Raw genomic sequence first — 12,745 nt, 5'->3', positions numbered from 1 at the left:
AATACAAATAAATCTTTAGGAGGAAAAAGGTAAAATTTAAATAATAAAAAAACAAAAACAAAAACAAAAAACCCAGAGATTTGAGAGAAAGCTCATCCATGAAGAACACTCGCTGCCCTTCCAGAAGTTCTGAGTTTGGTTCACATCAGGTGGCTCTCAATTACTGTAACTCCAGCTCCAGGGAATATGACACCTTTTACTGGCCCCTATATACATGCGGCATACACTTACACAGATACACATCAATAAAAATAAAATCTTTATTTTTTTTAATTTGATTTACATTTTAAAAAACTTATTAGCCGGGCAGTGGTGGCACACGCTTTTATTCCCAGCACTTGGGAGGCAGAGGCAGGCGGATTTCTGAGTTCGAGGCCAACCTGGTCTACAGAGTGAGTTCCAGAACAGCCAGGACTACACAGAGAAACCCTGTCTCGAAAAACCAAAAAAATTAAAAAAAAATAAATAAATAAAAATTAAAAAATAAAAAACTTATTATTGATTCTTTGTGAATTTTACATCATGTACCCCAATCCCACTCATCTTAAATTTAATTTTATGTGGTGGCTGTTTGCCTGCTAGTATGTCTGTGTACCATATGCATGCCGGTGTCCGGAAGGCTAGAAGGGGACATCGGATGCCCAGAACTGAAGCTAGAGATGTTGTGAGCTGCCATGTGAGTGCTGAGAATCGACTCTGTGCCTTTTTGCAAGAAAAATCAGTTCTCTTAGCCCCTGAGTCATCTTTCCAGTACCTAAAAAGCACTTGGAAGGCAGAGGCCAGTGAATATCTGAAAGTTTGAGGCCAACTTGATCTATATATTGAATTCCAGGGCAACTAGAGTTGCACAATAGAGAAACCCTATCTCAAAAACAAAAAACAACAAACAGTAAAAAACAAACAAAAGACCCTAAAAAGAAAACCTTAAGAGCCTGTCATGGTGACACATACTTTTGATCCAAGCACTCAAGAGGACAAAGGCAGGACTGGTGAGATGGCTCAGTGGGTAGGCGCACTGACTGCTCTTCCAAAAGTCCTGAGTTTGGATCCCAGCGACCACATGGTGGCTCACAACCATCCCTAATGAGATCGGATGCCCGCTTCCAGTGCGTCTGAAGACAGCTTCAGTAAATTATGCCGGAGCGAGCAGGGCCTGAGCTAGTGAGCCGGCAGAGGTCCTAAGTTCAACAGTAGCCACACACATGATGGCTCACGGCCATCTGTATAGCTACAGTGTACTCATACACATAAAATAAATAAAATGAATCTTAAAAAAAAAAAAAAAAAAAGAGGGCAAAAGCAGTAGGATCACTCTGGTCTAGAGTGAGTTCCAGGACAGACAGGGCTACACAGGGAGATCCTGTCTCAGAAAGGAAAGAAAGAAAGAAAGAAGGAAAGAAAGAAAGAAAGAAAGAAAGAAAGAAAGAAAGGAAGGAAGGAAGAAAGAAAGAAAGAGAGAAGGAAAGAAAGAAAGGAAGGAAGGAAGGAAAGGAAAGAAAATCTTTTAAAGAGAAGAAAGCAAGCAAGCTGGGTACTGTGACAGACACATGTAATCTCAGCTTGGGAAATGGAGACAGGAGGGATAGGAACTCAAGGGCTGCATTACAAACATAGTGAGTTATAGAGAAACCTGCATTCTACCAGGTCAGTAGGTCAGAAGGGCGTGATGTTGAAAGCCTGTAATCCCAGGGAGGCAGAGGCTGGCGGATCTGAGTGGAGGCAGATCTCCTCTTGGTCTACAGAGTGAGTTCCAGGACAGTCACGGCTATGCAGAGAAAAACCATAAACAAATGAACAAAGGAACAAGCAAACAAACGGAAATAGTATATGTCAGATATCTCTGTCCATTTTTTTTTCTCATACTCTTAAATGTTTGAGGTTGACTTCAGTAAGTATGTGCTGGGGCCTTTCTGTGTGGTGAGTTTTATGTAGGAATACTACTACCGGCCTACAGCGAGAAAGTGAGAACCTGGGGCGTGCTATGAGGGTAAGGACAGGGTATTTCCCAAGCACTGGGACTAGGGAGGCAAGGAAGTATGCCTTTCATGTGGTGTGTGTGTGTGTGTGTGTGTGTGTGTGTATGTGTGTGTGTGTGTGTGTGTGTGTGTGTGTGTGTGTATGTGTGTTTTGAGAGAGAGAGAGAGAGAACACAGTGCAAATGTCTGTACAAAGGCCCGAAGTCACCCCAGCCATCTACTTATGTATGTATGTATGTATGTATGTATTTAGAGATAAAGTCTGTCACAGGAACCTGGTGCTCACCAGTTAGGCTAGGGGACCAGTGAGCCCCTGGATTCACCTGACTCTGTAATAGGATTACAGGGTAGCCCACCTTACTTGGCTTTTTACCAGGGTGTTAGGATAGAATCCATGCTTGCCAGGCTAGCTCTTTACCCACTGAGCTCTTTGCCCAGCCCACCTCTTGTTTTTCTATTAGGAATAACAAGCTTGCTTGTAAGGCCTCCCTAACCGATGCTGGAAGTCCCATCTGGACTGACAGCCCTGAGTGGGGAGAGGAATGTGGAGAATTCGTAGTCCACTGAGCATGGGCAGCTGGTGGGTCGAACTTAGAGCTGGGTCCTTGGAGACAACTCGTCTGCAACAGTAGGCTTGGGGGAAAACGCAGGTGCTGCAGGGAAGAACCTGAAGGACCCCTCTGACAGAAAGGTAGTGTTGGGGGCAGACTGTCACTATTGGTCATTATGCACAGAACCCAGAGAGGCCCTAGATAGTCCTCACAACCACTGCTCTGGCTGACATCCTCATCTGGCCTAATGCGCTGAACCGGGGCCCCTGGAGCCAGTCCCAATCTGTTTCCTTCTATTCTTTGACAGGAAGCTCCTGGAGAGCCAACCCCCGTCCCCGCCCCCGCCCCAACTCACCCCAGTACTCCCTCTCTCTTCTCTACTATGGACAGAGAATACACGAGGAGCCTGCTACACACCCAGCTGATCTGGGAACCAGCGGAGCCATGAGGCTGGGTTCGGCAATCCTTGGTTTACTCCTGCTCCAAGGTAAGATGCACTTGCCACTTTTCCCCAGCAAGCCTCCCCTCCTCCTCCTCACTCCTCCTCCTGCCAACACAGTTCCCATCCAGAGCTCTGCCTGAAGAAGGGAAATTCCAGAGCCTTTCCATGAAGGGGATCGGCTGGCCTGGAGGATGGGAATTACCACCCTGGTCAAACAGACTCTGTTAGGCTGTTATAATATTTTCTAGGGCTCCCCCAGAGAGTCTAGCCCAGGCTTGATGAGTGACAGAACCTGAAAGTTCTTTCTTAGAAGTGAACGAGCAGGAGAAGTCTGTGCTGCCTTGTCAATACTCTCTACTAATAGAGGCACTATGGTCACTCTATGGAAAATTCTAGTACATAATGGTCTGCACCTTGGGGTTTACAGGTCATCTTCTCTTTTGTCCTTGCCTGTGAAGAATTACAACCTTTGAATTTCAAATGCTGATTTTAATCTCAAATCACATCAAGAGGGTTTCTGGCTAGACACAAAGAACTCTTTAGCAAGGAGGATATACACACGGCATAGGGGCCATTGAGATGACCGGAATTATGCATCTCAGACGTTGCCGGCAGTCATGAGTGGGGTCTGGAGGCACGATCCTCTAATTAGGGAGCCATTGCTGGGAACCATGAGAAAGAAGTCCAGGACACTCTGATTCACAGGGCAGCAACTTCCCTTTGTCACCCCACCCCGCCCCTGCCCCCACCCCCGGTCCTTTGTGGAGGACATCTGAAGCTGTGTAGCAAGCATTGGGAAGACAGGCCAGAGGGTCTGTGTTCCAGAAAACGTTGGGAGACATTTCTCTAGAAGCCCACGGGCTGGGGTCAATGCTGACGCCCCTTCTTGCCCATCAACTCCCACAGCGGGGAGAGTCAAAGATTGGTGTGGGGGATTTATGAGGCATTCCACAGGCCTTCCAAATGTACAGCCTTTCCTAATGCCAGCCTAGACTTTATCTAATCCATTGGCACCCTCGCTTGCCCGACCTCCTCATCCAGGAGCTCACAGTAGTTGTCAGCATCACTTGGATGGCTGAGGGATTGTCTGGAGCAAATTCATGCCTACATAGGAGTTTGACTGGGGAGAGTCGGCCTGTCTTTAGATTTGGAGAAATCAAGAGAATGGGGCAAAATTTTAAATGCCTAGCACAGATTAAGCAAGTGTTGTCAGGGGTGGGGGGGCTATGTGCTTTATGTGTAATTTCTTTTCCCCTCAACAACTTCGGAGGCTCTGCCCCACCCCACCCAGGTGGTGTAGGGCTTATGCAGAATTACACCTCAGCCTCTGGCGGTTCAGAGAATCCAGGCCCAACTCAGGCAGTGAGTGAAGCCAGAGCTCAAATTCCCAGGTTCTTTTTTTCTCTTGTGGTGCTGAGGATTGATCCTAGGGCCTCACACAAGCTCACACATGCTAGATAAGTGCTCTCCACCACAGAGCCACCCCCCCCCCCATGCTTTCCAACACTAAACTGTGCTGCTGAGGAAAACAGGCGTGGGCGAGGTTAGGCTGGAAGGAAATGAAGCAGGTAGGGATTAGGAAGCAGAGGTCAGGAAAGTTAGAAATTCTTGTGGCCACAGCTCTTTGGGTGTCTGTATGTCCCCTGGTCTGAGGCACCGGGCCTACCAAAGCACACAATTCCTCAAGGCCCTCCTCTGCTCGCAGAAGAATCTTCAAAGATGACAAGTTGGGAGGGGTCGGGTAAGAGCGAGAGAGTACAGGCTTTTACAGCTTGATGGTTGTGCCCTGGGAACTCCTCAAAAAAACTTATAGATCATCTTCTAGATATATTTAGAAAGGTGTGCTTGGACTTCAAGTCCTTAAAGAACTAATATGAAATGCATGCAGTGCTTGAACAGGAAGCAGTTGTCTTCAGAGGTTTTGGATGCAAAGCGTTAGCCCAGGCTCATCCCGTGCCAGAAAGGATTCATCGTAGCCTGGAGTTCCTGTAATATTTACTTCTTTCTGGAACCTCTACCCACAAAGAAGCAGGGATGTGAGAGATCTTGACCTAGAAAAACACATCTCAGGGTTGGGGAAGCTTTGGCTTGCAAACAATTCCACAGTATCCAAGTGTGGATATAAGCTCCATATGGATAGTGCGGATAGCTCATTGGAAGAACAGTAAGGCCTTAAGGAAAACAAACAGACCAGCAGGCTGCCAAAGCCTGGGTTGGGCCCCTGGATTTCAGCTGCCTCAGTCCTGTCGGGGCCTGGGTCTGATGATTCCCTACTGAAGGGAAGTCAAGGAAACAGTAGGAGCAGATTGGCCACCTCAGCCCCAGCCTGCATGGAGGGAGTGGCTCCAGATGGGCAGTTCCATTTCCCTGTTTTCATTGCACATTGTTCATAGGTTTCAAGAATGATTTCATTGTGGAAAGTGAGCAAACATAACCTGACCTTCGAGGTACCCCCCTCCACACACACATAAAAGCATAGGCATATCTATGCAGAGGCCTACAAACACAGCTTACAAACACGCATGTGTACAAACAGAATAGCTAACAAGAGCCCCAACTATTAGCTGCTGGTAACCTCCTCCCTGGGTTTAGACTAGAACAACCATTTTTAAACTTGCCTCTGCCTGTGAGAGTGAACCAGTCACTCTTTTCAGAACTTCCTCTCCTGTTGAACATACCTCAGAACTTGTTTCCTGGGCAGGCCATTACCTCTGGTTAGGAGTGGAGGGAGGAGAGAGAGAGAGACAGACAGACAGAAAGAGAGAAAGGGAGGGGGGAGAGAATAAGTATGCAAAAGCAGGCATAAGCCAATATAAGCCCTAAACTCTATTGAATTTCATTTACCTTCTCCCCTTCCTTTAGATTGGGGCCAAAATGACAGTTTTCACAGGAGGAAACAAATGGGCCAGTAGTGCATAGACCCAGAGATCCAGAGTTCTGTGTGTTTGATCAGATGTGTCACTAGTTTGAATAACCGTCCCCTAGACTTGTGTCAGGGTGCTAACTATTGAGGGTTGAAGAGACAGTAGAAGACTCTAGGACTCTGAACAGAGAGGTAGGTGATGGTGACAAGCCCTTATCCTTTAATCCCCTGCCAAGTGTGCCTGCCTTCAAGCACGGGCATTTTAGACAGCCAAAAAGTCTGGTTTCCCTCACGGGCTCCGCTTGGCAGCATTATCAAAGCAATCTATGTTTTGTTTTGTTTTGTTTTGTTTTGTGACAGGGTCTCTCTATGTAGCCCTAGCTGTCCTGGAACTCACTATGTTCAGGCTGGCCTTGAACTCAAAGAGATACGCCTACCTCTCTGCCTTCTGAATTCTGGGATTAAAGGCATACATCACCACGCCCAGTCATAGTCTGTGCATTTTTGCTTTCTCTCACAGGCTACAGCTCTCAACCTATGACAACTCAGACCTCACAGGGTAAGATCTGAGGAGGGGGTTCAGGTCTTTCTTTTTCACTGAAAGCGGGGGATGGGAGCTTGGGCCAAAGGTCTCGGGCCCATTCAACTGGTCTCATTTAACATGCCTGGAAGGGGGAAGAGATGACTAGTCAGAGGTAAAGGAGGGAGGGAAAGAGGACAACCAACAAGCAACAACAAATCTAGCTTCAGAGACAGAGAGAAGGGCACAGAACCGTTGGAGGATAGAGATAGCAAGCCCCTCAAATGATGTGTTTCAGGGCTCTTCAAGAGTCTGAAACCCCAGCCAGTTTCTCTCAGCTCAAGTGAGTGAATGAGTACGACTGCCAAGAAGCCCCCCTCTACCCTCCCATGCTCACCCACAGCCATTCAGACCTACTTGATCCTGGGGCTTTTCAGATGGGCAAAGGGCTATGGCACCAGCAGTCCGGCCCCATGTGCTCTCCCCATCTGCTTCTGTCCTTGCAGGAGACAGATCTTCCTCAGAGCCTGGCAGCCTTCGGCTGAACACCGTTACCCCAGGTACTCAGCTGTTGAGACTGCAGAGGCCCCAATGGAGCAGGACACAGTCTGGGGATGCGGAGCCCATGGCAGAAGGGACAGGAAGACAGGGATTCACACTGGTGATTCCACAGCAAGGGAGCAGGGACGGGTATCACAGGACCCACCCAGATGTCAGCCCCTTTAGACTTTAGCTCTGGGGGCCCCTCCCATGGGCAGCGGCCTGGAGAACCAAGCCAGCAAAGGAGGGAGATGAACAAGGGGAGACTGTGGGGTGGAGGGAGGGAAAGATGCTTCGGAAGCAGAGCAAGGTCCAGAGGTGAGCCAGAGAATAGCTCCTTCTGGAATTGAAGGTGACAAGGGAGGGCTGGGGCTATAGTTCCAGGGTATAGGGCTTACCTTCACATAAAAGACAGCCTACGTTTAATCACCAGCACCATACACACACAAGAAAAGGATCAGAAAGAAAGGATATTTTGGACTAAGGAACCCTCTCTGTGCATATTATAACCAGTCACACGTCCTTCCCGATCCACAGAAATTCTACAGAAGTCATCTCAGGCCTCCTGGGTATCCAGTCATTCTGTGACGCCAAGGTCAAGGACCATGGATAAACACTCCCTTTCCTTGCCAGACTTGATGTCCTTCCAGCCACAGAAGCACACACTGGGACCTAGTGAGTACCCAGGGTAGGCGGGCAAGGAAGTGATGACCCTAGATATGTCTGGATGGGTCCCTTCTGCCCTCAGTGTGGGAGTGGAGGCTCTTAAGTCTAGAAACTACACCAGTGGTACCCTGGTTTGGGAAATTACAAGAAAGCATTGGGGAGAAGTAGAAACAGGGAACTGGGGTCTGGTCACAGTCAAGGTTAAACACTCCTGAATATGAACCTGAGAAAAGAACAGATTGAGGAGGGAAATGGGAAGCGTTGAGAAAGGGCTAGATTCTTCTCAGGGTATATTGGGAGAGATGGGATCTTTCATCTTGGCCATTTGCTTCCGGTGCAGGCACAGGAGCCCCAGAAAGCAGCAGCAGCAGCAGCAGAGGAGGTATGTCCAGTGTGTGTTCCCAGCAAAGAGAGTGGCGAGACATGTTTTTATTTCAAGTCATCTTTTGGTCATTGGACATTGTACCCTCCCAGGCTTATTCAGGAAGTCAGTACAAATAAGGAAATAGGGTAAAAAAAAAATAGGTCTGAGGGTACTTGACTTGGGCAAGGAAAGGATAATGTGACATTGGTCCCATCCTTCAACCATATAGGTCATAGGGCTTGAACTCAGGTCATCAGCCTTGGTGGCAAGCACCTTTACCTGTTGAGTCATTTAGCTAGCCCAGTATCATCTTAAGAGGGCCAGAAACCTATGTGCCTTGCCTGGCACCCTAGCCCTTTAGGCCAATGTCCTCTTTCCTCCCATCTTCAGCTGTTGGCAGAACATAGATGGCTCTACTTTGCCCAGTGTGGTTTCCCTGTTTCTGCAGCATAGTCCCTTTCTTCTGGGTACCACGTGTGATGGGAAGCACCTTAGCCTCTCTGGAGTCCTCTGAAAACAGTAATGTGAGCAACTGGCTGAGCTGCTCATGTAGAGGTGTGAGATCTGCATCCTCGGTCTTCAGGGGTCTGGTTGTGGCCGTTAGCTCTAGGCAAGCTCTTCCCTCAGGGCATCAGGAAAGAAACTGATACTCTCTGCCAGGTCTCAGCAGTTCCCTTCACTGATGTACCAACGCCCTCTCTATTTCAGAAGCGTCTCGGGATGCTATGCCCAGTCCAGAAGCTACCAGCCTTTGGACAAAAAAGATGACCATCCCGCCTACCCCCACATCACAGTCAGTGCTAACGGTGGCTGCCTTTGGTGAGAGATGGCAGGGAGGATGGGGCATGAGGGGGGACTCCACCTTGGGACTGACTTAGACTCTGGTTAAGACACAAGTTCTAATCTCACCTATTCATTCTGGGATGGACTTGCTGATAAGCAAGGCCAGGATGGAAAGCCGTCTTGGCTCTCTTGGGTTCCATGTTCTTATGGATGATGTAGCTTGACTAAGTAGTCTACATTAGTTAAGGGTACCAGCTAGTAGATTATTCATCTTCCCAAGAGAAGCAGAGTCCACTTCACTCTCAGAGCAAATATATAGTATGCACGCGAGCACACACAAACGCACGCACATGCACACATGTATGCACACACAGACAGACACTAACCTGGGCAGGGAACTGCACACTCATCCTTATTGTCCCACCTCTTCCTCCTGTCTCCATCTCTTCCCTGCTCAGGTGTCATCAGCTTCATTGTCATCCTGGTGGTTGTAGTGATCGTCCTGGTCAGTGTGGTCAGTCTAAGATTTAAGTGTCGGAAGAACAAGGAGTCTGAAGGTAAATGTCTTGACCTGGACTCCCTTGAGCCTTGTGCTGCAGGAGCCTGAGCAGGGGGCTCAGGCTGATGGCAGCTCGGCCCAGGGAAGGAGTGGCATAGAAGCAGCATTTGACGAGTTGGGAGGTGGGCTTTGTTGGACTCTGAGGGGAAGCTGGACATCTGAGTTACAGCATATGACCCTAATCTGTGCCTTTGGGATTTTACAGATCCACAGAAACCAGGGAGTTCAGGGCTATCTGAAAGGTAAGATTGTAGAAGCTCATGAGAGGAATCTTCTGATTCCAAATCCCTTTACCCCAAGAGGAAAACATCGCTCTCTGCCTTCTGCACACACACACACACACACACACACACACACACACACACACACACACACACAGAGGAATGCTTGCTTCCCACCACACACCACACCCATTCATACCACTTGAAGACATATGCCTCATAGTTCTCCAGTCTTCAGTGAAGCTGGGGCAGGCTGGCAGGCTCAGCAGAGATAAGTGAGGTTCTTCAGCACCAGGGCTCAGCTTCTGTTGCCTTCTCATGAAAATGCAGATCCCAATATAGGATATATCCTCTCTAAGCAGAAGAAACTTGTTGAAAACCTACTCTGAAGCCAGGTGTGGGTGCATGCTTTTAATGCCAGCACTCAGGAGGCAGAGGCAGTTAGATCTCTGAGTTCAAGGCCAGCCTAGTCTACAGAGTGAGTTCCAGGACAGCCAGAGCTACACAGAGAAACCCCAACTTGGGAAACCAAAACAGAAACCTATTATGTACCATACACAATAACATATAAGTTGTGATCTTATTTCAAATTTTTACAGCAATTTTTTTCTCTTCCCTGAAGCATAAAGCATGCTTTGAAACCTGGAGCATGACAAATTATAACTTGGTCAAGATCAAACACTAGTAGATAGGATAAACAGGTTTTTCCTCCTCCTCCTCCTCCTCCTCCTCCTCCTCCTCCTCCTCCTCCTCCTCCTCCTTCTTCTTCTTCTTCTTCTTCTTCTTCTTCTTCTTCTTCTTTTTCTTCTTCGTTTTGCTCTGTTGAGAAGGGTCCCACAGAGCCTGGGCTAGCTATGAACTCATTATGTAGCTGAGGATGACCCTGAATTCCCTATCTTCCTACCTCTTACCTACCAAGTGCTAGGCTTACACTTGTAAAGCAACAACCTGGCTGGGCTTATAGTTGTAAACCAACCTGGCTTGAAAAAGAACAGAAATAAACCAAGTTTAAGTACAAGTCTCATGGGTTTCAGAGCACATTATCATTTTCTTATGATCCATCCCTAAGTAGAGTTTTCTGGCATGAAGACTGAGGGCACAGTTCTCTGCAGCCCCTTCACTCTCCGGTGTTCCATCCCCTCCTCTCTCTAACCCTGGCTCCTTCCCATCCCAGCTGCTCAACAGCAAATGGAGAGAAAGACAGCATCACACTCATCTCCATGAAGAATATCAACATGAACAACAGCAAAGGCTGCACCTCAGCAGAAAAGGTACATTTTAAATTTCTTTCCCTTCCCCAAATTCACCCATTCCACTCCTCCCCTCCCACCCCTCAGTCCTATTTTCGGGCTCTGGTTCCTTAGCCAGAAAGGCTAAGGGTCATGACTGCAGACCCAGGCTCTTCCTCCCCGCTTTCCTTCCTGGCCCCTCCCAAGTTCACCCTTTCTCATTGTACATATGCATTTCAGATTCTTTAAAAGTGACCTGGAGTTGCCATGGGTCCACGTGTGATGCGGCTATCCAGTGGCCATGAGGAAGAAGAGAGGAGATGAGACTGGTGAAGGCAGCAGACCACACATAAATTATTTTATTTCATGCCAGCTCCCAGCTCTAAAGGATACGAAGTTCCTCTAGATCCAGAAGCAACCTACCACACGAGAGCCTCCTTCCCACTTGGAAGCCATGCTAGACATTCTGCCTGCTCTTCCTCTTCCTCCTGATCCTCCTCCTCAGAAACTCAGAGATGAGGAGTCAATAGAGCAAGACTTAAGGAAGTGATGAGGTGACTATCCATTCTACTCAAATTAAAATTATTTTCTGGCCTGGAATCCAATTTCTTTTAAGGTCCATGTTCCCGTCTACCTACCTTCCTTCCTTCCTCCCTCCCTCCTTTCCTTCCTTCCTCCCTCCTTCCTTTCCTTCCTTCCTTCCTTTCTTCCTTCCTTTCTTCCTTCTTTCCTTCCTCCTTCCCTCCCTTCCTTTCTTCCTTCCTTTGGTGTGTGTGTGTGTGTGTGTGTGTGTGTGTGTGTGTGTGTGTTTGAGTATATATGCACTGTGTGCATGCAGGAACGCACAGAGGGCATGGATCCCCTGCAACTAGAGTTATAGATGGCTGTGAGCTGCTCTGTGAGCAGTGGGAATTGAACCTGGATCTTCTAGCCCCCTATCTACATTTCTGAGTAGCATTCTAGCAGCTCTGGTGTCTTCTTTCCTAGGCTGACAGGCCTTCATCTTTCTACCTCCGTGGGTAGCTAGGAAGACGCGTGTGGGTGGGGAATTTTTGCTAGGTTTGCCTGTTGCCTGTCTTTTGTTTATTAATCTAATAATTTTCTTGTGTGTGTGGTAGTGGGGATTAAAACTCAGATAAGCGAACTAGAGAGATGGATAGCTCAGAGGCTAGGAGCACTGGCTGCTCTTTCAGAGATCCTGAGTTCAATTCCCATTAACCACATGGTGGCTCACAACCATCGGTATTGAAATCTGTTGCCCTCTTCTGGTGTGTCTGAAGATAGCAACAGTGTAGTGTATATGTTTTTTTTTTTTTTTTTTTAAAAAAAATCTCAAGTAAGCATTCTATTGATGAGGTATACTTTATATTTTGAGACCTTCTCACTAAGTTGTCCAGACTAACCTTGAACTTTTTCTGTAGTTTGGTAGGCATTGAATTTAACAATCCCCCTGCCTTAATCTTCTAAGTGTCTAGGATTACAAACCTGTGCAACTAAGGCCCAGGTTTGCTTGTCTTATTAGGTAAGGTAGCCCTGAGGAACCACCTCAACAGAAGTAACAGGCTGTAATTGGTGACCAGTTGTCACCAATAATGAATGCAATCAGGCTATCAAGATGACTCCATGGGTGGATAGCCTGGCATCAAGATTGGTGACCTGAGTTTATCCCTCAGCATCTCCACAGGGCAGAAAGAGAACCAACCCCTGCAGGTTTTTCTCTGCCTTCCACAAGCACCCACCCATATAAACATAGATACACCAAACAAACTAGCAAGAATTCTTTTTTTTTTTTTTTTATTTTCCAGACAGGGTTTCTCTGTGTAGCTCTGGCTGTCCTGGAACTCACTCTGTAGGCCAGGCTGGCCTTGAACTCAGAAATCAGCCTGCCTCTGCCTCCCAAGTGCTGGAATTAAAAGCATGTGCCACCACTGCCTGGCAAGAATTCATTTTCAAATTAATTTTTTAAACAAAATTTAGGGTGCTGGAGAGATGGTTCAGTGGTTGAGAGTACTGGCAGTTCTTTCAAAGAAC

At 47.5% G+C, this 12,745-nt stretch overlaps 1 protein-coding gene across 1 annotated transcript; it reads left to right on the top strand.

Annotated features, from left to right (window-relative positions):
• Nucleotides 1-2,909: 2,909 nt before the first annotated feature.
• Ecscr (endothelial cell surface expressed chemotaxis and apoptosis regulator) lies at nucleotides 2,910-11,314 on the top strand. Its single transcript, XM_031366283.1, is given in 11 exon segments — nucleotides 2,910-2,922; nucleotides 2,925-3,014; nucleotides 6,353-6,391; nucleotides 6,859-6,912; nucleotides 7,430-7,567; nucleotides 7,899-7,940; nucleotides 8,631-8,741; nucleotides 9,164-9,262; nucleotides 9,470-9,506; nucleotides 10,660-10,756; nucleotides 10,955-11,314. Coding segments are annotated over 11 exon segments (729 nt in total). The 3' UTR covers nucleotides 10,964-11,314.
• Nucleotides 11,315-12,745: the final 1,431 nt, after the last annotated feature.

Source organism: Mastomys coucha, unplaced genomic scaffold, assembly GCF_008632895.1.
Source record: "Mastomys coucha isolate ucsf_1 unplaced genomic scaffold, UCSF_Mcou_1 pScaffold13, whole genome shotgun sequence".
Lineage (NCBI taxonomy): Eukaryota > Metazoa > Chordata > Mammalia > Rodentia > Muridae > Mastomys > Mastomys coucha.
Note: the sequence above shows the minus strand (reverse complement) of the source record. Positions and strands in the feature narration are given on the sequence as shown.